The sequence below is a fragment of the Jatropha curcas genome, chromosome 3 (assembly GCF_041381405.1).
Source record: "Jatropha curcas cultivar XTBG-Jc1 chromosome 3, XTBG_Jcur_1.0, whole genome shotgun sequence".
NCBI lineage: Eukaryota > Viridiplantae > Streptophyta > Magnoliopsida > Malpighiales > Euphorbiaceae > Jatropha > Jatropha curcas.
The window spans coordinates 773,872-801,037 of NC_143153.1; the positions used below are offsets into that span (position 1 = coordinate 773,872).

At 32.4% G+C, this 27,166-nt stretch overlaps 3 protein-coding genes across 5 annotated transcripts; all 3 read right to left on the reverse strand.

The window, feature by feature from the left end:
- On the reverse strand, positions 1-4,625 carry ASY1 (DNA-binding HORMA family protein; the record flags this gene model as incomplete). 2 transcript variants are annotated; one of them, XM_020683307.3, is given in 17 exon segments in its annotated part: positions 1-30; positions 523-624; positions 716-792; positions 917-929; positions 1,061-1,185; positions 1,445-1,486; positions 1,582-1,624; positions 1,776-1,889; positions 1,980-2,108; positions 2,462-2,503; positions 2,655-2,724; positions 2,814-2,940; positions 3,170-3,262; positions 3,363-3,431; positions 3,529-3,625; positions 4,349-4,405; positions 4,501-4,625. In XM_020683307.3, coding segments are annotated over 17 exon segments (1,233 nt in total), but the record flags the coding sequence as incomplete, so codon positions are not given.
- A 924-nt stretch (positions 4,626-5,549) lies between these two features.
- SSP5 (SCP1-like small phosphatase 5) lies at positions 5,550-11,159 on the reverse strand. Of its 2 annotated transcripts, none has more exons than XM_012230285.4 (7): positions 10,879-11,159; positions 9,230-9,473; positions 8,405-8,523; positions 8,082-8,160; positions 7,477-7,965; positions 6,462-6,799; positions 5,550-6,030 (listed from the first exon to the last, which is right to left on the reverse strand). In XM_012230285.4, the coding sequence occupies exons 2-7, from the start codon at positions 9,384-9,386 to the stop codon at positions 5,812-5,814; spliced, it is 1,401 nt and encodes a 466-aa protein (XP_012085675.1). In that variant the 5' UTR covers positions 9,387-9,473; positions 10,879-11,159; the 3' UTR covers positions 5,550-5,811. The 2 variants fall into 2 exon arrangements, with proteins under 2 accessions (XP_012085675.1, XP_012085674.1); XM_012230284.4 differs by having other exon boundaries at positions 8,405-8,526; positions 10,879-11,157.
- A 4,704-nt stretch (positions 11,160-15,863) lies between these two features.
- On the reverse strand, positions 15,864-18,449 carry LOC105644808 (cytochrome P450 78A5). Its single transcript, XM_012230283.4, has 2 exons — positions 17,149-18,449; positions 15,864-16,809 (listed from the first exon to the last, which is right to left on the reverse strand). Exons 1-2 carry the CDS (start codon positions 18,103-18,105, stop codon positions 16,195-16,197), a joined length of 1,572 nt encoding a protein of 523 aa, XP_012085673.1. The 5' UTR covers positions 18,106-18,449; the 3' UTR covers positions 15,864-16,194.
- Positions 18,450-27,166: the final 8,717 nt, after the last annotated feature.

Genomic DNA, 27,166 nt, shown 5'->3' on the forward strand with positions numbered 1-27,166 from the left:
ATAATTCATTGGAAGAGCATGGTATAAAGCCTGAAATTGTAGAAAGTAAAAGTCAGTTGTCAGTTCTTTAATGCGCTCATGTAGACTTTGTCTCAAATTTTGTTGATTATATTGAGTTCTTTGACAAATTGCAAATCTTATAAATTTGGAGACTCAAAAAATATTGAATAAAATTGCAATAATTATAGATTTGAATTAAAATCAACTGATTTTCAGTGCACATTCAGAGTTAAAGGACTTCATTTGACAGCTAATGTTAAATGCAATACTGTCAGAAAATTTGCTGACTTCTGAGTTCAAGTAGTAACACTATAACTCTTGTCAACATAATGCAACATTTTATGGATAGTGATTCTAAAGAAGGGTCAACCAAGGAAGGAGGATTAGTCTCAAATTGACCTGGACAGACCACAGATCATTGCTAAGAGTTAACAGGCAAAGGTGCTCTGTTGCTCTGATAAGATAAATGATGAGTTTAGAGCTTCACAGTTCAAACCTAATCAGCAACATAGGAAAACTGACCTTCATGTACATGTGATCATCGACCTGCAGAGCTTTGTTACTGTTTGGGATTACTTGGCCATCCAATTCCTCTTTCACCAAGGTGAACTCAAAGTTCGATTTCTAGTATTGTGTTCCGTCACAAAAGAAAAGGACTATGAACAAAAGAGATCGATTGGGAAATGAAGGTGAACCAATAGAACAGAAATAGAACCTTTTGCTTGTTTTTGGTGTAAGTATCTGCCGCAGTTTTTGATAAGACCCCCTCTTTGACAAGCTTGTCCATAATTTCTGAAAATCCAATGAACAGGAACCAAAATTAAAGAATAACATGCTAAGAAAATTTTAGAAAATAAAAACTGCAGCAATTCACTTTCCTATTTAAGCTTTAAGAATTATCAATAGCTCCAATTACCTTCAGTCAAAGCCTGCATTAATAAGCGAACGTCAACAGCCAATTGTGAAAATCCCAATCAACTAGGTGTACATAATTACATTTTCCTTTTCTGTCCACCATATAAAAGGAACATTTACAGAAGAAAAGAAGAAAACCTCTTACCACTGAGATATCAGGGAAATTGGAGAGAACATCATTAAGTCCAACAGTGTCAAGGTGATGACCAGTGATCCAGTCCTTCACCCGATTCAACTGTTGTTCATCCTCCTCTGGATCCTGAGTATCATCTGCACAACATATACCAGATAATTAACCAAATAGTATCCCTGCCCAGTGATAAATCCAACACCTGGCAAGCCAATGAAATTATTCTCAACCAAAAAGAAAAACGAAAAAGGAAATGTAGTCAAATCTCAAGAGACCAACTTATTAAATTTTAGGTTGAATTTTTGAGTTTTAGTTTTGAAAAGGCCATGTGTTTATGTGGCTAATCCCCTTTATAACGTGAACACCGTTCTAAGTCTTCTATGCAAATTGAAATTTTACCTTCACAAACCATGCTATTGCCTTCCTCTGGTCGTTCCTTATCTGTCAAGATAAGTAGGATTACTTAGTATCAATCTCTCCAAATACAACAAGATAACTTGAGTATAAGTAACAGTGGAAAGAGTTCATGTGATTACCCACTGGTGCGACTATATATCGATCTTCTTGTGATTGGTTAATCTGATTTCACGACAAATGTAGAAAGGAAAAGGTTAGTATTCATAAGTTAGATTATTGTATTATATATCATTGTCCAATCTCATCATTCAAGCTCAATCGAATCCTCAAGCAGAAGCTAAAGCAGAAAATTAAAGGAATAAAGTAACTTCACCTCACTGTCAGATTCAGAAGAATCATCCTTCTGTAGTGAATCAGCTCCTAGGCTAGCTTCATTTTCTTCCATATCATCATTTTCATCCTCACAAGGATCAAGCACACTCTTTACCTATAAAAGTTACCAGTTAACGAAAAACTGATCAGAAACACAAGCCTTGATCTGAATTCTAGACATTAACCAACAAGTTTCAGCCCCTACCTTGAGACTAAGTACAAAATGCTTGCTGTTAACATTCCCAACCTCCATTTTGAGAGGGCTTTTAGTCCATGGGTTATGGGCTTCCTCTTCTGTACAGCCTCTGAAGAATGGAGGCTCATAATCTGCTGGCTGCAAGGTCAAAAAATTGCATAATATTCTTTTCTCATGTTCAAGGTAAATGGAAAGTGAAAACTATTCTGACTTCTCAGTTTCTCCACCCAACCCTTCTCTCGTATGCAAAAAGAGAAATTTTCATGAACTTCACATGCATCACAAGCCTTAAGCAGCTCAAAATTTTGTCACAATCATATCGGCATCCTAGATGTTTGAAAACACCAAAATTTCTATAGATGGCAAAAAAAGTAGAATCTAATAAATGACCATGATGCTTGAGTTAGAAACATTAGGAAATGCAAGAACAATTTTTTGGTGCAATGGCATATAAATTATTTTAAGAATGCAGTTAATTTAATTTGACATACCGTCACATCATCATAGTAGAGGAGTTTCATCAGTATAGTGCGCTGAAATAAAAAAGAGAAAAATCAGATTTCTAGCAATCAGTATACATGTGCATTGTCCCATATCTTCTAGTTAAACTTTGCATGTCCAAAAAGCAAGCAGCTTGCAGTGTCAGACAGTAGACAATACATTATTTAGTTCTAATGGATTTACCTCTTCAGGCATCCTATCCAGAGTCCTCATCAATTGAACCAATGTACGGATCATTTTACATGCAGAACTCCTGAATTATAACGTTGTGCCACGAATCAAAAAAAGCAAACAGTTTAGAACATAAACTTCAGAATAAAAAGGGAATGTGGTTGCTATCACCTCATCTGGTTGGGAGTAATTTCTGTTGTGGAGTTACACTTGAATGTGCCTCCCTGTTTCTTGTTTCCAGTGCGACTGATATTCATTGAAACCTCTTGACTATCAGAACTAGAATAGCCGAAGGAAACTGCAAAATAACACATAATACTAAAATTTTTTCCAAAAAAAGAAATAAAACCAAATATACTTAATTACCAATCCAAGTAATTTCTAGTTGACAATCAGTGTCTTTCAGAAATTGCCAAATTATAATAGTCTACTGCTTAGACCATGACAACAACATCTTTGCTAAACATTATCCTTCCATTCACAATTTTGCCACATGCACAGCGTCATTAGTTAGATATCATACTTACATGAATACTCCTCAATCATTGGGCCTTCTATTTTCTCACACACACAGAATAAAAGTGTCTTCAAGTATTTTTTCTGCAATGCATCGTAGACACCTAAAATGAAGGTTGATAATACTGTTAAATTCAATTAAATAAAATTGACTAGATCTGATAGAAAGGCAGTGAATAACATTATCATCCAGAAACCACATGCCTTTTTCCATCCAATCAATCAGTCTACGAGACTCCGCATCCATAGGCATCAATTTCTTAATCTTCATCTCTGTTGATATCATAATTTGAAATATATATTAAAAAAAAAATCAACATCTCATATAATTGTGAAATTAAAAAAGAAAATGACAGCAGAAAAAGTGCACCTAAAGCAGGAACAGATTTATCATTGAAATACTTCTCTGGAAAGAGGCCTCTGATGTAACTAATATTGAATATGGCAATACGGAGCAGGTTCCTTGTCTATTCAAAAGAACAATAAATAGAAACAACAGAAGATCAACTTAGACTTAACAGAATAGCATTACAGAGTCGATTTCAAGTGATTATTGATGATTGTTAAAATTAGAGCATTGTCGACTCCAGATTTAACAGATTAACCGCAAACAAACTTAAAGCAAATTATAACAAACAAAAAACATGAACAGAGAGATCTTATCAAATAAATTTCTACTACTTCGAAAATTTTTAGCGCAAATCTGCAGGTATTAGAATTTGTGCTAAAAATCGCCAAATATTCAACGCAAGGCATGAATTTATGATTATGAAATTGTTTAAAATTAATTAACCAGATCCATGATCTCACACGACATTGAGCTCAAAATATCATATATAAGTAGAAATTTCGGGACATTATACTGTTCTATATCCAGATTTTCTGAAATCAGTCCAAAAAACTCAAGCGAGGTCAAATAAAAAATGTTTTGGAATTTTACCTAACGAGCATTTCTAGTGCATGTTTGATTGGAGAATTTACCTTTTTAACAGAAAAGAAACTTCCAACAAGTGCTTAAAAATTCGATAAAGAAAAAACAAATGTATCTGAAGAATCATACGATGAGTGAAAAGCAAAATTTACCAAAATCAGGTAATGTTTAAAAATTTTAGCCAAAGGGAGCTCACAAGTTTCAGATCGAAATTATAACTAAAAATTTTAAAATGAACAGCATAGTTAATCGTCAATACCAGAAGAAGTGAATCCTGCTCGGTGATCTCCGCTTCCTTAACTTTCTGTGCAACAACCTGAAACGGAAATCCATAAGACTAAGAAGAGTTGGAACGGAAAAACTATTAGAGAAAGGAAAAAAAGCTTGAAAATAAACTAAAAATCTGCCCACCATTGTTGTGGAGTTTCCAAGGAAAACTGAGAATCCTAGAGAGAGAGAGCTAAGAGTGTTTGGCTTCGAAAATTTGAATCGAAATAGAAAATTGGAGAGAGTGGCGCCAAAGAGGAGGGAATTTGAAGGTATTTAAAGACCGTTGGGGAGTTAACCATGGTTCGCAAGAGAGTACCGTGGTTAACTCCCGCAAGGAGAATGGAGAATAAATGAATAGTACCGCATATTTTTGTCATTTCATAGAAAATGATGGGATGACTGGATATTGGCACCACGGAGCCATAGGCCCATTGGGTCGAGCAATTGCTTATAACAGTGTTAGTGGTGCATTGGGTTTGGGTATAGAATCCTGAAACCCACGAATGCTATGGTTTTGGTGACTGGTAAAATGCTTGAATATGCTCAATTTGGTTTCTGAATCCATAGATTGCAAATGTACGGCTTCTTCTCTTTTTATCAGTATTGAAGGATTTCATCCTTCCAAAGCATATTCCTCAATTTTCTTTTTCAATTTTAATTTCCAATCCCGGCTTTTTTTGTTCCTTTTGTAGTCCTGTTTTGTTTGGTTTATGATGTATCTTTTCAGCATTTTTTTTTTTTTAAAGAAAAAAATCGTGGACTTCACAAAATTTAATTTCATATAGATATAGGAAACTTTTTGGCTTAAGCATAAATACAGGACCAACCAGGATCCGATTTCAAGGAGTTTTAGTTGTATAAGCAATCCAGTTCTAATTGCATCATTCTTGCTTAAGAATTTAAACCAAACCGAGTTGATTTGGCTTGATTCATCGATTACCTTTGAAGTCCAGAATATCCATCGACCAAAAAAGACATGGGTACCCCGCACAAAAACTAAGCCAATGTCCAGTATTTGCACACAGCACATATAACCGCTCTCGCTCCATCACACATTGGCATTTTATAGCCATTTACAACTTTACCACCATCGAGTACAAAAAAACAGAATTCATTTGCAAATTCTCATGAAAATTGTTGTTTCAAATTGTGGTAGTTCCATGTAAGATAACAGCCTTTCACAGTACATGTGTATTAAACCAGAGAATATCTTTATTCCAGCTAACTTGAATTGTATCAACTATAATGAACCATCTTCCTCACAGGAAGGTTCCAACTCAAGCACAATTACAACAATCAACACATTCATTCTATCTGGTTAGAATCACACTTGAATTTGAAATTTTAAGTATTCCAGGGGATTTCTCAACAAAGAGAATTGGATTTTCCTCAAATTAAATTGTTTAATAACATAGGACAGCCTCATTAGAAACTTGGAATTCACATTGAAGCTCACCTTTCCAAAGGATCTCCCAAATTCGAATTTATAGGAGGATAAGCAGCTGCAGCAATTTTCTCCCTAAGATTGTATTTTTTAGCAATCAATGGCCTAACATCTTCAACCCCTACTAAGCTCTCCAAAAATGGAAGTATTAAAAGCAACTCTTGATCTGAACGATCATCAAACCAGCTATCAATAGGAATACCATTGTCCACTTGGAAACCAAATGCCTGAGAACAAAATAAAGCCATCAAACTTTTGGGAATATTAGCTCGAAAAACTACACAAAATTCCAGAATCCTTGCAATTACAAAAGACAAAAAAATTTGTCATTTTTTTAATGCAAACACAGTTCGTAATGACATCTAACAGATAATTATGGACAGTAAAACCAAATTCATGGTTATTGTTACTAGTTATTACAGTGCTTTCCAACAATTCAGAGATACTGATGACAATCCCATCCCAAAAAGTGGGTGACACTGTTCATTTAAACATGGACACCAATCACTACATCAATGTATGGCTAGCACTGTCAACCTATAATTAGAATGCAATTAGACCAAATCAAATACTGACACCAGTGATAGTTTCTTGAATGCTCCTAATGAAAGGAGACAAATGCAGAAAATCACTATAACAGAGGAATTCTTTAGTGTACCTGAGGAGAGTTGTCAATTATAATAACACGAGATAAATCACGGCCAAGAACTGAGAGATCTTTGAGGTAGTTCCCCTCAACAAAAACACATGATTCGCGGTAAACACGGTGGCGGAATATTTTCCTCTTTGGATCAAGCACATTTAGAAGTTGCTCCGCATAAATACTTTGACTAGCTGTAAATATAATGATCTCAAAAAGACTGGAAACTTTCTCCATAAAATCTTTGAGGTAAGGACGACACCGAACATAGACTGTATGCTCCTGGAGGTTAAAGTTCACAGGAAACGTGAAGTCTACATCATCACAAGGTTCTAGTGTGGAGTGCACCAGAGTCTCTGCCAGTTCAACATTTCAATTAAATTTTGACATTTCAAGGTATTAATAGATATGAAAAGGAATATTACTGGTAAAACATGCATGTTACAATTGGATAAGCAAAAGATAAAATGAAAACTGCCAATTCAATATCATAAGAACATGGAACCAGACATCAGATCTTGATCCTGAGATCAAAATGAGAAAAAGAACAATTCAATTTCTATGATTGACACTTTCCACCAATACGTCAATATTGAATAGGCAGGTCATATGTAAAAATTGGAAAATTCAACTGATCTTCACATCATCTCTTATGTTTGTATCAGATTCTTACATTGCATCAGTTATTGGAAATTACAATCCAAGAAACTGCAAATACTAACACAGTAATCAAATTTTTTATGCTTGTCAATTACAAAAGAGAGTAAATATAAATACATGATCTTCTATTAAGAATAAATAAAAATTTTAAGTTTAGAAAAATGCAGAAGCAAGAGCTCTGCGATATTCTTCATGGACGCAATGAAACCAAGGTAAGATGAGCAAAATAAATGGCATGACGAGTTCATTCAAGATTTGAACGCACATCTAGATCAAGCAGCACAACTGAATAAACAACAAACAAAAAACAAAACATGATAAGCATGCTTGAGCCACACCATATTTGTGTAACTTATTGCAATATCTGACTTACCATCTAAATCTAAAACAAGAGTGGTAGAAGGGCAGCTACGCGTCTGTCTAGGAAGCAACATTGGCCGAAATGTGGGGACAACTGATGACAACTCAGGCAGGTTCTTTATGAATAAATAGGGGTCAAAATCATCAAATTCCTCATAATCATCCTCCCTAGTTGACATGCAATCTTGATCATACTCATCAATGCACTCCAATTTTGAATTCTTCATAGCAAGATATATAGCTGAAACTTCAGATGAAAGGCCAACTCCTCCTGAATCTACATTGGAAGAATTCACAATATTTGTATCAGTAGAAAATATTGTGGATGATGTGTTTGTATTAACTCCTATGTCATTATGGCATGTCTCCTCGTCTTCTCCAGAAGTAGATTCAAAAGCATCTCGAGTAACATGGCCATCTTGAATATCAACTGTTGAACGGTATGTTCCACAATCCTCAAGTAATTTCTGGTCCCCACTCCGAAACACTTTGATGAAGTTAACTAAACAAGCAACATATACAAACATTATGAGCAGAAGAGCAACATTCCAGAAATATTATACAAATACACACATAGATAACAGCTCTGTTTAAGAAATGATCAAAGTTATGAGCTACCTTCATTGGCAATTTCCCCTCCAGCAATTGTTGATATGCGAAAAGCAGGAGAAAATATACATGGTTCCTCATCACAACCCTGCAATACAAATTAAGCGATCATACAGAAAAATCTTAATTTAATAATACAAATAGTTTTCCCGTCCTTACATTTGTCCCTTTGGCATAACATATTAATCGAGGTTACGCATTAAACATTGCCTATGAAATATGGTAACAACATGGGCAGAGGGCATATCATGCATTACTAATGCATTTCAAAACTCAAAGAAACATCAAAGACATTAAGACAAAATGCACTCCATCCACAGCTAGATGATTACCTCCCGATCCCCCAGATCACATAAAGCAGCACCATTGGATGTGTCATTGGGCTCTGAGCTGGTTACATTATTCAATTTCGTAGTTGCAACAGGCTCCCCATTATTCCTTGGAAGACTGCCTACTGAATATTTTGGAAGCATAACTAGTCATGCTAAGCAAATAAAAAGTTCAACATTTAATTTAAAACAAAATGCATAAAGCTCATTTCAATGATATTAGAAACTCCTTGGAGCCTTAATGTGAGAACTGATAACGTGAGGACAAAGCTTGACATATTCATGAACAAACAATACAATTTACATAATTGCAAGGAACTAATTACAATTAGTTTTCTAAATAAATGGACAAAGCAATGATGAGTTGATTAATATAATCCATGTACAAATGTAAACAATTAAGGAATTTGTGTGTGTGTGTCTTGTGGGCTTGAGGGGAGGAACAGGCTGTTGAGAATTAAGAACCAAAGATTGAAAAAACAAAGGTCGCATTGAAATTTGAATATACACATATGTTCCAGTACTTGAATAAGCTTGAGGGATAAACAGCTAATGGTATAAATTACATTTTTTTGTGAAGAACTATATCACATTATTTTCTTATTATAGTTCAGAAGTTTATGTTTACCTCGAGCAGGCATCAAAGCAAAATGTTTAGTGTTGGTACTATCATGTGTTTGAGTATAAAACAAGATGAAACAAGCTTGGAATGAGAAAATTGTAGAGCAGTTTATCTATGTTAGCAGTAAAAGTGCCATCATTTTAATGAGCAAGTGTGAGTCATTGTGAAGTTTATACATATACAGAGCCAGGAAGAATGCAACATACCACATCTTTGCTTTCGTGCTGAAGATGTAATGAGCTCTGTGACTTTTTTTTGACAAGGTTGTACATTATCAGGAGCCTTTTTCTGAGTTCTTGAAATTCTTGGACTGACATGCTCTCTAGAAGAATTTCTACCAGAAACCCTTTTCTTGGTTTGCATTTCTGCTGGAAGGATATTACAAATTTCAGAAGGCTATCCCTACCAGCAGAGCAATCCTAAATTGGAGACCGTACTGAGCAGAGTATCCTATATGATTTCAATATTAAATTAAACAACAGTCAATAATCATAAAAAAATTAATAATCATAAAAAATTAATTGGCAATAATTTTTTTACAGATTATGGCTTAGCATACAATACATGGTTTATAAAAGTGCAAAACGAAGAATAAAACTGAGCCTTCTCAATAAATCCCTATGATATAAGAATTACCAGGTTACTGACAGTAGAGTGAAATCAGCATGTCTGTGAAGCCCCATAACTGTTAAATATACTAGCTGAAGGGGAAATTTTGATTTCCAAAATAAAATAAAGAAAAAGAAACTGCTGACTCAAAAAGTGAAACTAAAATAGACATTCAAATCAAAATACATTAACAGCATTTGAAAAGAAAAAGAAGCAGAGAATGAATAGAACGAGTTCCTAATGATTAAAACAACAATAATCCTTAGTTCCAACCTAGTTGGGCTGGCTACATGAATCTATTGTTCCATTTCTGCTCTGTTCAATAATAGCAAGAAATAATTATCTAGAACGGAGATAAGCCAATGCTTACAACTAAATGATCGAAGAGATGATTGAAACTGGAACCTAGAAAGCATGAGCTTCCGAAAAATATCTGCAATTCAGTATCACTCCCTATCATGTGCATTCCATCTTTACAGAAAACTTAAGGGTATTCTTTCCTCATGGAAAATATTGGAATAAGATCCTAAAATATTTACTGAGACAAATTTTTTTTATGAGGCTCTTTTCTGTATCCGTGATGAGGCATTTGAAACCATAGGATTTGGACTTCAGACAAACATAAAAAATAAAAAAAGACTTGAGTAAACATTACAACATCTGTGCTTACTTTGGATGACTAGTTACATTCATAAATGGTTACAAGTCCAATTCTTGACCTATACAATTTTATCTAGTAACAGTTCAAATTCTGAATTTCAAACTTTCTAACCTAAGCTTCTCCAAACAAATTGAAGTACACAAAACTGAGTTCTTTCAGCCCAACAAATTCCAATTCATAAGAACTAAATGAGCGAGCACTAAGTTGTTTTACCCGATATAGCAAGAAAAAATACCAATTTAGACAGACTATTCAAATAAGCCCCAAAATTTACAAGTTTGCACTGATCAGAGCCAGTAGAGGAATCAAGTGGAGGTAATAAATGTAAGGAACAACCAAGCTCAAACCCTAGATTTCTACTTCTATTTTAGCATCAAATATCAAAAAACACATCATAAAAAACTTCAAACCCGAGTCTAATACCGTCCAGAATCAACCATTTATAAACAGAAAAAAGCATCTAAAATCTTAAAAAATACAACTAAAAAATCAACAATAAGAAAGAACATAAGCATTACATCAAATAGAAAGCAGCAAGCTTGAACTAAGGATAAGTAAGGCAACGTAAGCTCAAGAAATGCTTGCCTGATGCAAAATCGAGCATGAGCAGATCAGAACTTCAAGTTACAATAACTCAGCTGGTGAAATTAATAAGAATGACATATCCAGTAAGCTGAGAAATTAAAGAAACAAGACGACAGTGAACTTGAACTAACTAAAACCCTAGATTTAAACAGGGAATATGGTTTTGAGGCTTTTTCCCTCCAAAGGAAGCGAAAAGAGAGGGAAACTGAAAAAGGATCGAAAATTATTTTTGTCTGAACAAAGGGGTCGAGGCGATAAATATAAAATCAGGAGAAAATTAATTTCTGTGTGGATAATCATATATCCTTTATATTTAAAACCATTTAATCTTGGTTTTTAAAAAGCTATGTTGTTTAAATTTTATCATTAGTTCTTTTGTCGCGCCTGTAGACTAAACTGTATACTCGCTCTAACTAGGAACCACGAACCCAAAATTTTGAAAAGTGTGCAAATAGAATCGCGCGTGAATGTTATTTTATGGAACCTGAGTGTGAGAAAGGAATTCCTTCTCTCTATTCGTGTCTCCGCTCATGAAGAACGACGTCGTTCAGAATTGTAGGAGAAAATGGAAATTTACAATGCGAAAGGTAGTGGATAGAGATTTTGTATTTTGTTTATTATATTTTTGCCCTGCAGGTTTCCATCCAATGATGAACTGTTTCATTTTGTCTTTTAATTTATTTACCTGGTGCATATACTTCCTGAAATTATCATAGAGGCACACACTTACATGATATTTCTACATTGACCCCAAATTAAAGTAATTTTTTCATAGTGAGACAGAACCCACACATGAATTTTAGAATATCACAACATATTGCATTTTACGTGACAAATGGGTTTTGGTACAAGCATTGCTGTTTTTAATAGATGAAATTATTTACTTATTTCTCTGCTTAATAATATATCGGCATATGTGAAAATTTTAAGTGAGATATTTCAATTTCATTTATTTATTTTGTTTATTCTGGCAAATAAAATATTTGCCTTTGTTCAATGTTTGCATTTTTGTTTTCAAACTAGCATGCAATCAAGGCTTTTGGGCCCTTACTGGGTTTGTCGAGTAAAAATAAAGAAGGTATTTTTATTAATGGGCTGAATTATAGCCTTGGAGTTGGGCCCATGAGATTAGATTAGATTTGCCTTTATTTATTTATTTATTTCAAACTAGAAGAAAGCAAGGCTTTTGGGCCTTTGCTGAGTTTTTCGCATGGGCTGGTCTGTAACTTGGAGTTGAGCCCGTGTGAGGATATTAGAAAGTTAGAAACTTGTACACCGTGTTTGGGAGTTCTGCACATTCGGTCATTTGGTGAATGGAAAAAGACATTAATCCAAGGTATAAAATGACAAAATATAGAAAAACATAAGACAATATCTATGTTTTAATAATAATAATAATAATAATAATAATAGATTTTAAGTGTGTCATATTTGGTTGGTTTAAAGAAAACAAAAGAAAAATGAAAAATGAAAATTAATATTTAACTTAATTACCATTATATTTGTTTATAATGTAATAATCATTACCTTTTAAAATTTTAATTAATTTTGAAAGGATATTATAATGGGCAACCAAGATACGTTTTTCAAAAATAATTATTGAATCCGTTAGAATTCATTTATGCATGAATTATTAATATTTGGTATGATTAATTTAAAACATGCAATTCAATTGAATTCCACAAAATCATGTATGAAATCAATTTATAATTGAAAATTCATTTGGTTTGATTTCCTAAAATATCCTTGAAATAGTATATCAACTATGTTTAACTTATGCTATATAATTTTTTATATTTTTATTAAAATAAATATATATAATAAAATAATATTAATAAAATTATTGTATTTAATTTAGTGATAAACAGATATTTAATTTGAATCTCTCTCATCGATAACAAAAAAATGCTAAAAAATATTAAAATAAAAGATGAGAAATATTAAAATAAAAACATAACAATAAGTTTCTAAAAAAAATAAAATTTTTAAAAGGTTTTGGTCAAGTTTGATAAGATAAAATAATTAAAAAAAGTGAAAATTTGACTTTATATACAGATAATGGTAATTTTATCATAAAAAGTTGGATTGTTTAGTATGTGAAATTCATTTAGAAATTCCATATATTTTTGTAAGATCCAGTGTAGTCATGTTCAATTTTATGAAATGACTTTCTAAAATTGAAATCTATATTATGAAATGACTTTCTAAAATTGAAATCTATATATATATATATATATATATATATATATATATATATATATATATATATATATTTCAATTTTAGAAAGTCATTTCATAAAATTGAACATGACTACACTATATATATATATATATATTCTAAACAGAAAAATATAGATTTTTAAATAAGTTCTACAAAATTTCGTGGAATTCATTTGTTCCAAACAATGAGTAAAATTTTGATTATTGTTTCTTTTCTAAATGAATATTCAACTCTCGAATTCTTATTTCAGAATTTCACCTTTTTCAAATACCAAAACCATAAAGAAAAATAAAAGGATATAAAAAGCTAGTTAGCTAATTTATCAATAATCTTTGAATTTAGATATAGTGGATAAATTTATATATGAAATATGCAAAATTTTCAAGTTTTATTTAATTAGATAATTTTGTTATTTATATATCAACCAAAAAATTAAATTATATAATTAGCAATGTTTGAGAAAAAAAAAATCTGAAACTCTAGATGATTAGCATGCATGTATTAATATAATACATGAAAAGCTTAGATTAATTGAGTGGACGAGAAAGCTCAAGCATCACATTAGAAAAATAATAAATTTTACAGTCTTAAACCTATGCTTAGTACTAATTATGTGGTTGAAACATCACATTCAAATTAAATAATTAATTAATGAGTCAACAAATAAAACATCGACATTCCGCAGCCTAGTGCAATATTGCACAAATTAAAAGCAAGCATGTAAAAGAAAACTCTATATTTTTATAAATAATAAACGACCAATCAGATGAAAACGTCAGGACGTTTCACTTTGAGAAAGAAGCGTTTGTGGAGCATTATTTACAAATTTTTAATTAATTTATGTGTTCAAAAAGAAAAAGACTAAAGGCGTTCGCCTTTATAGCTGTAAGGATGTAAAAAAAGAAGCCAATAGAGATTTGGATCTTTAAAAGCCATAACTTTAGCGTTAATATCATAAAACATGTTAATCATTAATAAGTACAGAGTTTAAGGAACATGCTTTGGTTAAAACGACAATACATTTTGGTCTTCTTTATCAACAAAAAAAGAAAGTAAAAGATTCTTATAATGACTTGTCCTAAAGCCATCATGGAGGTTCTACGATCTTTAGTTAATTCAAGAAAAAAGAAGGGACAAGGTGTGCTGTTACTCTTAATCATTACTTGTTTAGACCAATTACGGATAATAAAGCTACAACCAATCCGTACACAGACAGAAAAAAATCTAAAAGCACCAAAGTTTGACGAGAATAGAATAAAGTCGTGTTGGCAAGCTTTAATAAAAGATAGGCAAGCTTTTGAATTTTGATTTCCTATTCATTCGATTAGGTGAATTTGGTTAATTTCACTGATTCAACCTCGTGAATAAATATTTAATTAAAAATTCAGTTAAAAGAATTAAATTTTTGATTATTAATTAAAGTTTCAGTTAAAAGTTAATTTTACTGAATTAATCAAATTAACTGATTATCAAAACTACGCAATTTTGATTAAATAGATAATAAAATTAAAAATTAAAAATATTTTAATTTTTATTTTGATTTAAATAGTGATTAATAAGTTTAGTTAATTTTTATTTCGATTAATCATAAAATTTTGGTTAAATTCGGTCGATTAATGATCAAAATTAATTTGGCCAAAACGGTTCGGTTAAAAAATTATTTCGGTTAAATTTGGTTAAATAAAAAAATTTCAATTAAAAATGTTACTCAAATTGATCGAGTTGAGTGAATGCTCACCCTTAAATAAACCAATATGGCTGTAAATGAGCCAAGGTTTGAAAAAAATTCATTCACTAAATGCAATAAACTGATGTTAAACTCGAATATAATTTTAATGAATTAAGTTTTGAGCTCTATAATAAAGCTTAAGTAAGATAGACTCGGCTCGTTTGGTTACAATTCTTTTAATAATATTGAATTATCATAATTGATCGGTCCATATTTACATTTTAATAATAAATAATTGCCTCTTAAAAAGTTACTTTAATTAGCTTTGAAGACAACTTCTTGTCCTCAACACTTATCAGCATTTCTTTTAAGGAAAACGATTAAAACAAATTTACATATTTCTTTCAAAAAAAAAAAAAAAAATTACATATCTTTTATGGAAAGCGATTGTACGCTTTCTTAGTATGTTTTCTTTTTTCTTCCTTATGAAGCCAAAATAGTTCAGGGTTATTTATGTTGTCTGTCTTGCATGATAATATGAAAGTGACAATGCTAATAATGGAATTTTGATAATGTTTCTTGATGGTGAAGGAATGTTAAGATGTAATGGAGAAAGTGAATAATGCTATAGGTGTTTTTACTATTGTCAGTGCTTTTTTAAAGTAGTTGTATCATTAGATATTTAATCCATAATTTTTTATATTCATATGTTTTTTTTTTTTATATAACCAAAAGGTGTAATTAATCCCTTTCCGTACCATTCGCCTTTTTTTTCCAAATAGAAACATATGTTAGCATGTTACTCAGTATTTAATTATATAATTGCTCGATACATTATTTATATGAGATTCAAATTCAAATTATTGGTATGTGAAATATAATTAGTGTTACGAGCACATTAGTTATTAAGGTTACATTTCAGAATCATACAAAGTTCATCTCTTTATTTAATAAAAAATTATCCTCCATGAAAATAAAAATTTTGTACAAATATAAAAAAGCTCATTTACAAATTCACTTCAAAATTTAAATATGATAAAGAAAAAAAAGGCTTTGGCTAACACAAAACGAGAGCAGAGGTGAAGAACTTGAATGTACAATAAAAACAGCTAGTTATCATTTTCCATTTAAAAGCTCTTGAAACTTAGCTATTACACACTTAATGAGTTTCGCAAACTCTCTCTTGCGTTTTTGTTTTTTTTTTTTTTTTTTTGGGTGAACAACACTCTCTTACGTTAGACAAACATGCTTCCAGTCAAAAAAAAAAAAAAGACAAACAAGGTTTGCTTTTTGCAAACTTTTATGTTAATTAAACAGAGTTCTACACGATATGCTCATCTTCTAACCACTTGATCCAATTTACAGTTGAGGTTCTGGGCAATCGCAGCTTTCTAGTTATATATAATATTTATTTGTAGTTTCTTCATTATATGGCTTCGCATTCGCTCCATCGATTAACTACCCGACAAGCTAGTGGCCATTTCATTTCCATTGACAGCCTCAGGCATTCAGAAAGATCAACCGGTTTAGCCGGTAGCCATTTGTATTGGTGTAGAAGCCGCGCGAGCCATAACTGCACCGTGGCTAACCCGAGTGCCTTGCCTGGACACACTCTCCGGCCTGACCCAAACGGAGCGAGTCTTAGATCCGAACCCATTATCGCTATGTCGTCGTTTAAGAACCGGTCTGGATTGAACTCGCATGGGTCTTTCCAAATTGATGGGTCGTGGGTTATGGCCCACATGTTGACCATCGCTGTAGTGCCAGCTGGGATTAAGATTTTTCCCACGTGAACATCGTGGATGGCGAGGCGGGCCCAGGAAAGTAGTGGGCCAGGAGGATGCATTCTTAGTACTTCTTTGACTATAGCTTGGAGGTAGGGGAGGTTAGGGATGTCCGAATCTTGCACGTGCCGGTTGCTGCCAATGCACGCGTTGAGTTCTTTTTGGGCCTTTGCTTGGATATCTTGGTGCATAACTAATCTAGCCATTATCCATTCAAGAAGAATGGCAACTGTGTCCGTTCCTCGGAACAGCATTTCCTGTAAATTCCATTAAAAAGATAGAGAAATTTGAATATTTTAGATATAATTTTATAAGGAAAAAGAATATTTTACACGAAGAAACAAACAGACATGCGGAGAAGTTAAACGTTTTCGAAATGTAAAAACACTCATGATTGAGAGTTTATGTGCATCATAAATGAAAAGTTAATGTACAAATTCGAGCTCGCTAAGTTAAATGAGCCGAGCTCGAACCTGCTATCGAGCTCCTGACACTGAGTTCGAGTTGCAGCCCTAAAGCAAATTTTTTAGAGCAGCCCTAAACTGATAATTCTTAATCCTTCTACAATAGGAAAGAAAGAGGATGAAAGAGCTTACCCATAAAACAGGCACCATATCTGATTCACTTAGTTGCTCCTGTTCTGGCAAAGATAGCAAGGCACTAAGAAAGTCACTTCCACTATTAAAGCTTCCATCTCTTTTCCTTTCTCTTACTATTTCACCCACAACACTATTCACCTGACCAGCTAACTTATAACACCTTCTTTTCACACCATAAAAGTCTAAAAACCTAAGAGGAAAATAATCCTCCAAATTAAACTTTGTAATTAATTCATATCCTTCTTTAACCATGCAACTTAATAACTCTTCCTTTTCTAAACAAACACAGTTTCTCCCAAAAACACTCTCCAGCACATTACTTAAAGAACCCTTCTGTAATATCTCTCTCAACACAACAGTCCCTCTCTCATCCATTTCTTTTCTCACTTCAGCTATCATTTTATCAGCCAAACGCTGCCTTGTTGGCTCTAAGCCAGAAATTCTCCGAGGAGAAAACATGTAATTTGCAGCAATTCTACGTAGATGTCTCCAGTAATCACCCGAAGGAGCAAAACCAATGGCTTTCTCAAACATTAACAAACGAGCTGATTCTTTTATCGGACGATCCGAAAAGCAAGACCCAGAAAGGATTTCCTTAGCTGTGTCAGGATGGCTACTAATGACTACTCTGGTTGCGCCTAAACTGAATGCCATAAGCTTAGTTGCACCTAACGAGTTAGCCATGGAAGCCAATTTGCGATGAGCAAGTGAACCCATTTGAGGTAAAAAGCCTAGTAAAGGCCAACCAAATGGACCAACTAGTTCTTGATGATAATAGTGGTTTCTCCATGCAAACCCTCCAGGGATTAACCAGTAGTTCAAAGCGAAAGTGAATAAAGAGAAAAACAGAATAAAGAAGAGAGTGAGTAGGAAAGATGACTGAGTTTCGTATGTGGTTATTATTGCTAAAAAGAAGAGTAGGAAAGACAACTGAAGTAGAATTGAAGTCTTCATATTATTTAAAAGTTGCAATTAAGAGAGGAATTAGGTTATGATGATAAAAGGAGATAGATATGAAGAGTTTTGTTATTATGAGATAGAAATGCAAATTGCATGTGTGGATTGATTTGTTTAAATAGTAGTGGAGGTAGAGAGTTAAGTGTGTGGTTTACTTTGTAAACTTTGGTTAGTTTTAGTTAATTAAAAACACAAATATACTCACCACTTGGTTGTGAGCTAAGCAATTGTATAAAACAATGATTTGGCCTTTTTAGTATGTCTGAGCAGTGACTTATGAAATACAAGAGTAACATATTAATGTTATGCGATAGAAAGATATCAAACAAGATGAAATATAGATTCAACAAAATGAATATGGTCATGTCTTATAGATGCAATTTTGTAAGTAAGTATTCAGTATATATAGTTTTAAATTAACATGTCACTAGATTGTTCTTCTAAAGTTGAGGTGTGTTTTTTTTTTTTTTTTTTATATATATTCATCCAAATGTAAGCACAGATTGATAAATGATACGTTCAAAAGATGTTTTTTTTTTTTTCTTATGTCCAAAATTTTCCGAGTAATTAGATGGGGATAGACAAAATTTTCCATAAATATAAACTAAAATTGATGAATTTATGAATCCAACGAGGACATGATGACAATAGGAGGATATATTAGGAGAAGTGAAGGCATGAAACGACAGTAGAACGAATCAAAAATGACAGGAAAGGGAGTCCATGCGTCGATTTCACATGGCACCATAAATTTCCATTCAGGAACTCCAAAGGAAACTAAAATCTCTGCTCAAAAATAGAGAAAAAAGCTGTGTGAATGACCTTACTGTGTACAAATAATTCTAAGTCCGAATCATGAGATTACCCTGAAACAATGACCTCATAGTCGTAGACCATTGTTGTTGTTTTCTTCTATTATTGGACACATCATCCATTTCTATCCACTTTTTTTTTTAAGTAAAATCCATTAAATCGTTACAATTTTTGAAACCCTAATCTTACCTTTGATTAACCAATACCGTAACTAATACAATAATAGCAAATCTATATTTTACTTAGGAGCAATTAATTAAATCAAATTCAATTATACATTTAATATTGAGCTTATAATGAGTTATCTTACCTTTAACACAAAATGGCCTAAGCCATTTTAGTTGGTTCACTCTTCACATTAATGTGGGATTAGACACATACTCCAACACTCCCCCCTCAAGTGGGACGGGTCCATCAGGGTACAACCCAACACGGGAACTTCCCTCATGCAGGTTCATGCAGGTTCGAGTCCCAGACTCTGATACCATGTTGAAAATCTGAGCTCTATGAGCAATTAATCAAATCAAATTCAATTATATATTTAATATTGAGCTTATAATGAGTTGAGCTTACCTTTAACACAAAATGGCCTAAGCCATTTTGGTTGGTTCACCCGTCACATTATATGTCCTTCTAGTTAGTGATATTTATCTGATGTGGGATTACACACATACTCCAACAACTTCTTACTATAATAATAATATTATTATATTATTAATACAATAATAGCATATCTTATTTTCTAATACAATAATAACAATAATTTATCTAGAAATAAACTAACAAGCAATGGATTGGAAGAAAAGAGCAAACGAAACAAAAGAAGCGTAGCTGACGCATCACCAAAGAGAGTCTGTAAACAAAATCATTGAGTATTGTACCGAGTACAAGCATTTAAGATATGGGTTGATCTCTTTTTTACAAGAACCTTTCGTTTTAGAAATAATTCAGTGTCCTAATTAGTGCCATGTGTACCCAAGATACAGTGGAATTGTACCCATGGATCTCCATTTCTGGCTTCCCAGTAATGGAGGGGTCACCACTTACAGTATTATATGTATGGATGTGATGGTACCTTAAATTAAAGCCATTCTCTTTACAGTGATACAGCTCTTACCAACCTTTTGCTTATAGGTCGACGCGTCAATGGCCAGTGTCTGTTAAATCTGATTCTGACATGAAAAGAAAAGAATGACAAACCATTTTCACGTTTTTTTGTACCTCAATTGATATTATCTATCCAGGTTATTCATTTATACGAATTACATTTTCTCCTTTTAATTTGTAATGAAGAAGAGGAAATTGAATACAAGAAATAATTTCTGTCCATTCATTTGGAAGTAGAGGTGGCCAAATTACATTTCCGATAACCAAAACCCGTGGTTCGAAACAGGTCTGAATTGGAATCCGAACCGATAGAAATTAAAATCGGTCCATCGGAATCAAAACCGGTGGCCAACAGTTTGGTTCTAATTTTACCATTTTTGGAACCGCGAACCAGCAGTTCGAAGAATATTTGAATTTTGTTTTTAACAGGTTCCAGCAGGCAGCAATTTTTTTTTTTTTTTTTTTTTGAAATCTTCAAATTAGCCTCATAACAACTATAAACAACTATATAACGGTTAGTTTCAAGGATATTTGTAAAAAAATAATTTTTTGAATTTATTATAAATACTTCATTTTATTTACAATCTCCTCACGCAAAATTATCTCTACTCTCTTTACTTTATATTATTCTTCTCTACTCTACAATCTCTCTAATTTTCATTCATAAATTATTGTCCAAAATATTGCAAAATAATTTCTTCAAAGTCCAATCTCCAATTATTTGTCCAAATTATTGTGAATTAATTTCTTCAAATTTCAATCTCTAATTATTCTCTCTAATTTTTTTATTCAATTTTTCAAATTACATATTATTTTCATATAATGGCACGTAGAGGAAACTCAAGTTCTGCTAAGGGCAAGGGAAAGATTGGAGAAACACAATATTCATCTATCTATACAAACGAAATATTTTTGCCTCTATGCATTAATATTGTTAGTGCACTCCAAAAATTTGAAAATGATTTTTTTATTACAAATTGTGTCTTATGAATGAAAAAAAAAATGATTATCTTACTTTTAAAATACCACCACTTTATCTTGTTGCTTGAGTATTTGATCGTATATGTAAAATTGAAGTTTTATCTGAATATTTGACTCTTTATTATGAATTATTAAATCTTGATATAGAAGATAGTATTAATATAAATATAGTATTATATGAAGTTAGACAAAATATTACAGAATTATATAGCGAATTTGTTCAATACTCTAGTTCATCTACTTCTTCTAATTCTTCTCAATTTAATAATCAATCATTCTCAAGTGAACGGGTAAGTATTGGTGTTGCTCAAAGTATATTACTATAAAAACAAAAAAGACCCAGGAAATCCGATTTTTTTTCTGAATTTGATAATTATTTTGCTACTTCTTTCGAGTTTAGTGATAGTTTTGCAGATAATAACTTTCCAATTCTAGATTGGTGGAGTCGTCACGCCAATACATTCCCACACTTTCTCTAATTGTAAAACAAGTTTTAGCAGCTTCGGTCTCCACTGTTGCGGTTGAACAAGCTTTTAGTCAAGGAAGAAACATACTCAATGAAACACAAACTCGTATGACATCCGATTCACTAGAAGCACAATCATGCATGAATGATTGGAGTAAGGCCAAAATAAGAGCACAAAAAAAATCTCAAAGAAAATGAAGATTTACAATGGGTCCTTAACGAGAACATCAATCAGTGGTGGAAATAGTGACTAAGGTAAAAGAGGTGAAATTGGTGCAAGGTAAGTAAGAACTGTGTGAGCTTTTATTCCTCTAAATCCTAAGAGGATACGTAGACAACTTAAAAACTACGTGAGCTTTTATTCCTCTAAATCCTAAGAGGATATGTAGACAACTTAAAAAAATTAAGTTCAAGCCCTTTTTTTTTTTTAAAAAAATTAAGTTTCAATTTTTTTAAATAAAAAATAAATTTGCTTGAAGACTTTTTTTTAAAAAAAATATATATTAAGTTCAAGTCTTTTTTTAAAAAAAATAAATTAAATTCAAGCATTTTTTAATTTTTTAAGTGATTTTTTTTCAGAAATTATTTTACAAATTTTTAAATTTTAAATTTTGAAAAAAAAAATCTCTACTTTTTATCTTATAATTATGCGATTCGCCGGAAAATCGATTGGAGAATCGACCGGAACAGTCGGTTTTGGAATCATTAAGAAACTGAAACCGGAACTGTTCGATTCTAAATCAAAATTGGAACCGTTCGGTTCCAAACTGAAACTAGAACCAATAATTTTCGGTTTGGTTCTCGAACTGAAACCGGTTCCAGATGTCTACTTGGAAGCCCAATTGGACATTTTCTTCCAATTATGCCAATAAATAATTATTTGTCCATTCACTTGAAGCGTGCTCTTGCAATTATGCCAATAAATAAATTTATCTCCAAAATCCAATTACTAAAAAGCGCATACAGACAGTCCACCACGAGTCATCGATTCTACGCCTTACAGCCATTTTGGTGCAAGACTGCCAGGATATGCACCTATTAGCTGGTCCCATCAATCACACTTATTTATAATATATTATTTAACAAGTTAACCAATGTATTTGCTGAACTGGAAATTGAAGATAAACTTATTTTCGAGAGGGTAAATCAATAAATAGTCACCTCTAATCAAAGTGTGATAAAAAGCAAAATCAAATCTATTTTGGAAGGCACCTAACATTTGCCTGTTTCCACTAAACTATTAGACTACTTGATATCAGGTTCAAACAAGTTTTAGGCTGTCTTACACAGTTGTTTTTTTGGGAAACTTATTATTTCATCCCTATGTTTGTCATAATTATTTAAGTAATCCCCGGCCTTTATACATATATTTATAACATTCCTGAGATTTGCCAGTGTCATATTAATTGGTCATTCCGTAAAAAAAAAAATACATTTTTTCCGTTAATTTTGAGAAGAAAAGACAAAATTATCCTTTGAAAAAATAATTATTTCGTCCCTGAGATTTTCCATAATTATTAAGTGGTCCCCGATATTTATACAAATATTTATAATGTCCCTAAAATTTACTTCCGTCATATTAATTGGTCTTTCCATTAAAAAAATACATTTTTTCCGTTAATTTTGAGTGAAAAAGACGAAATTATCCTTTATAAGTTTTCATTGACATTATTATTAATCTCTTTCCTCTAAAATACCTAAAACTCACATTTGCATCATCTTTCTCAACTCAATGCAGTCTTCATTGCCACCACTGTGTCAATGAAAACTATCATCTCTATAACCAGATCACCACCAAAACTAAAACCCAACATCCAAACTCAATCAAGTCATCATCACCCTTCATCCATTTATCTCTCTCTCCTTTATTAGAGGATTTAAGGTAGTTTGGTCATTCTATTAAAAATTAACAGCAAAAAGTGTGTTTTTTGGATGGAAGGACCAAGTCATATGACGGAAGTAACCTCAGGGACGTTATAAATATTTGTATAAATGGCGGAGACTACTTAAATAATTATGGCAAACCTCAGCGACGAAATAATTATTTTCCCTTTTAGTTTTATTGGTGATCTGGTTATGGAGATGATACTTGACAGAGACACAGTGGTGGCAATGAAGACCTCGTTGGATTGAGGAAGATAGTGAAATTTTGAGTTTTAGGTATTTTAGAGTAAGGGGATCGACAAAAATGTCAATGAAAACTTATAAAGGATAATTTCGTCTTTTTTACTCAAAATTAATGGAAAAAGTTTAATTTTTTTTTTATGGAAGGACCAATTAATATGATGGAAGTAAACATCAAGGACGTTATAAATATTTGTATAAATGTCAGGGACAACTTAATAATTATGGCAAATCTCAGAGACGAAATAATTATTTTTTCAAAGGATAATTTCGTCTTTTCCTCTCAAAATTAACGAAAAAAGTGTAATTTTTTTTACGGAAGGACCAATTAATATGACGGTGGCAAACCTCAGGGACGTTATAAATATATATATAAATGTCGAGGACTACTTAAATAATTATGACAAATCTCAGGGACGAAATAATAATTTTCCCTTGTTTTTTAAGTAATTTTTAACGGTTGAAGCAGGTTTAAGATTGCGTTCAGCAACTGTTTATAGAACGTTAAAAGCTGCTTTTTATAGTGTTCGATTAGTTATGTAATAGTCAACTTTTAATGCTTAAAAAGCTACTTTTTATAATGTTCGATAGCCTATATAACATTCGGCTTTTAGCTTTTTATGAAAAGTTAATAAACAACTAATTTTGTAGAACAAACTCTAAAATTACTTAAGAGATTTATCATATTCCTAAATTTGAAATTTTTATAGAGAATTCCTATTACATCCCTATATACTAATCAACTATACTAGTTAAGACCTACTTTTTGTAAAATACATTATCATTTACCTAAATTATGGTCCCTGACACTGCAAGGGGTATATTGATCTTTGCACCCAAAGGCGGAACTACATGTATTGGGAGAGGCAGTTGCGCGTGCGCCCCTTCTCTTCTAAAAAAAATTTTAGTCCTTTACATCAACATGTCTCTGAACCCCTTTTATATAATCTTTTTCTAACTAGATTATATACTATTTTGCTTATTTTGCCACTCTAATTTCAGATCCTGGTTCCGACTCGTTTTACACCGTGAGATTAATGGATGCAATTTTCAGTAACAATTTTTAATCCATATACCCATGAAGCTGCATGATGAATCCCACAAAACTTTAAGGTGTCACATAAAGAAAAACCTTAGTTTTATAGATTAGGGCATTATTAGGAAGAAACACTACTGCATGCAAAACTATAACGTCAATGCTAACGTCAATTTTTCAGTATTTCATCATTTCTTGTAGGGTCTACAGAGTCTGACAAGCACAAATATTGAAACTAAAAGAATAAGTGAAAACCCCACTTCTTCCTGCATTCTTTTCTGAAACGAGCACATTTTCTCCACCATTCTTTCTAAAAACAACCACAATATAATGCCAACCGAGATACTTCGACTGATAGAATTTTTTTTTCTTAGTATCAATATCCAATAATTTGTATGCATTGTTTTCCCCACAAAAAGCATCCAAGATTCCGGGGGCCCGATAATTAAATCTGCATTATTTATTAGACTAGACAATCCACTCCTCAGAAAAGCTTAAAGATTATACGTGGATGTTCCCTCCCCCGCAAAATCTCTTAAGATAATCAGCAATAGAGAAACACCCCACTAACTTTTGTATTGCTTCTACAGAGAACTACTGGATAGGAGAACGCAAAACGCTCAATGGGTGTTTTAAAAAAAAATATCTCGGACAAAGATCACCAATAGTAGCCCGACCAACAGGAACAAATGAAAGAGGATGATTTTAACAGATCTCATAAAGAGCTCGTCAACTTTGCGGCAGAAAATTAGTTTTCTAGTAGAACTTCTGGGAGCATCTCTTAAATATAATCAATCATAAAAAATAAAAATAATAATAATCAAAGTGGAATGCCTTGTAAACTTCTATTAATTTAAAATTATCATGCTACTTCCCAACAACAGCACATTAATCTGGTGGAATATAAAAAACTTACAGGCTTTCTTTAGCAGGATTTGTTTCCACTAATAGAAAGGCTCCAGTGTGAATTTGCCAGCTTTATCCAGCACTTGATTACAATAAGAGAAAGTGGTGGACCTGAGGCAGAATGATAATTCTTGAATTTGACCTCCACTGCCTTTCAGAAATACACCACACATTATGGTCTGTAAAAAGCCTGTGATGCCCACTACATGAAACATCAAGACTATACAAGAAAAATCTGGCTGGTAACTATCAAAACTAAGAACAGTTACGATGAGCCATCTCAGGTAGATTTTAACTACTACTGAACTGCAATAAACCCGCACAGTACAAGTAAATCTACGGAAGAGTACTGGACTAACAAAATAGAAGCATCAGGCAATGAATGATCACTAACCGTAGATATCTCATCTAACATTTACCTGCAACAATGCATATACATGTCCCTATAGTCAATATTGCCCACAAATATTGGATCCTTCGTAGATACCAAGGCGAAAGCCATGAAGTGCACAGATAGATTAAACATGAAGTGCATAGATAGATTAAAGTAAGTTTCAACTGAATAGACACCTTTTTATGGTCAAAAGCATTTTGCATTTCTGCTTTGGGAGGACATCTTCTCGTAAGATAATATGCTCTGACAAGTCCTAGAATAGCTCACATCTATTGCTTGTTACTTTTATTGTAAAAGTTTAGGATGATCACAAATATTTGTCAAAGTATCAAGAAGGCTCAAATAGAAACAAAATTAAGCTCATGACTTTCAGCTACATATAAATTGCAGACAAAATTCCCATTTGATCCTATTTTGGTTTACACTTAAAAAGTATAACAATCTCATTCAATGAAGTGAGTATTTTAATGACGGTGTTTATGGGATACAATCTCCCAGCAGAGTTCTCCCATACTTAAAAGGGGAGATATAAGGAGAAGCTATGCACAAAATATTAGAAATACCATAAAGGAAAACAATTTAATACCAAATGCATTAAGTACAATGTATGGTGGAGATTAGATATGAATATTGCTCAAGGCAAGTAAATAACAATTAGGACTGTGAAATGATCTTTCAACCAAACAGGCAAAATTTATTGACATATCAATTGAAATGATTTTTTAATCAAATAACAAAATAATAATAATAATAATCAAATCAAACAAGAACTCACATTCATTGAAAATGCAGCAGCTAAAGCAGAACAAGTAAATATGAGATCAACTGAAAAAATAAAATGATTTATTTGTTTGATTCAGAAAAATGCGTGAATGGGAACCAACAGAACAAAAGAGTACACTTGTTGGAGGGGGTGGAAAGCAGGAAGCAAATTTCTCATATGCTTTATTGCTGGCTGGTACATGTTCATCAGATACTGCTTCAGGCTGTTTGATTTTTCCCTTCCAATTTCAGTATATTCATACCTCTTATCACATAAATTCATTCAATTGTCGCACAAATGTGAGGCACATTCACATAAAAGTAACAGAATATCTTAAGTCAAAAAGTTTGAATCCCCCAGGTTATTTAAAAAAAAATATATATATATATATATAAAATACTAGGATAGTTGTTCATGCTGATATTTTACCATTTAGCTTCGGCTTTGTTTCCTACACAGAACAATCTG

What these genes read in the sequence shown, in the direction of transcription:
- LOC105644808 (XM_012230283.4), bottom strand. Translation starts at nt 18,105, where the DNA reads ATGAAGACTTCAATTCTACTTCAGTTGTCTTTCCTACTCTTCTTTTTA. An exon ending in ATATGGTGCCTGTTTTATGG is followed by an intron (nt 16,810 to 17,148) that starts GTAAGCTCTTTC and finishes TGGAATTTACAG; the next exon opens with GAAATGCTGTTCCGAGGAAC.
- SSP5 (XM_012230284.4), bottom strand. Translation starts at nt 9,386, where the DNA reads ATGCAAACCAAGAAAAGGGTTTCTGGTAGAAATTCTTCTAGAGAGCAT. An exon ending in AGCACGAAAGCAAAGATGTG is followed by an intron (nt 8,527 to 9,229) that starts GTATGTTGCATT and finishes CAAAATATTCAG; the next exon opens with TAGGCAGTCTTCCAAGGAAT. An exon ending in GTGATCTGGGGGATCGGGAG is followed by an intron (nt 8,161 to 8,404) that starts GTAATCATCTAG and finishes TTTGTATTGCAG; the next exon opens with GGTTGTGATGAGGAACCATG.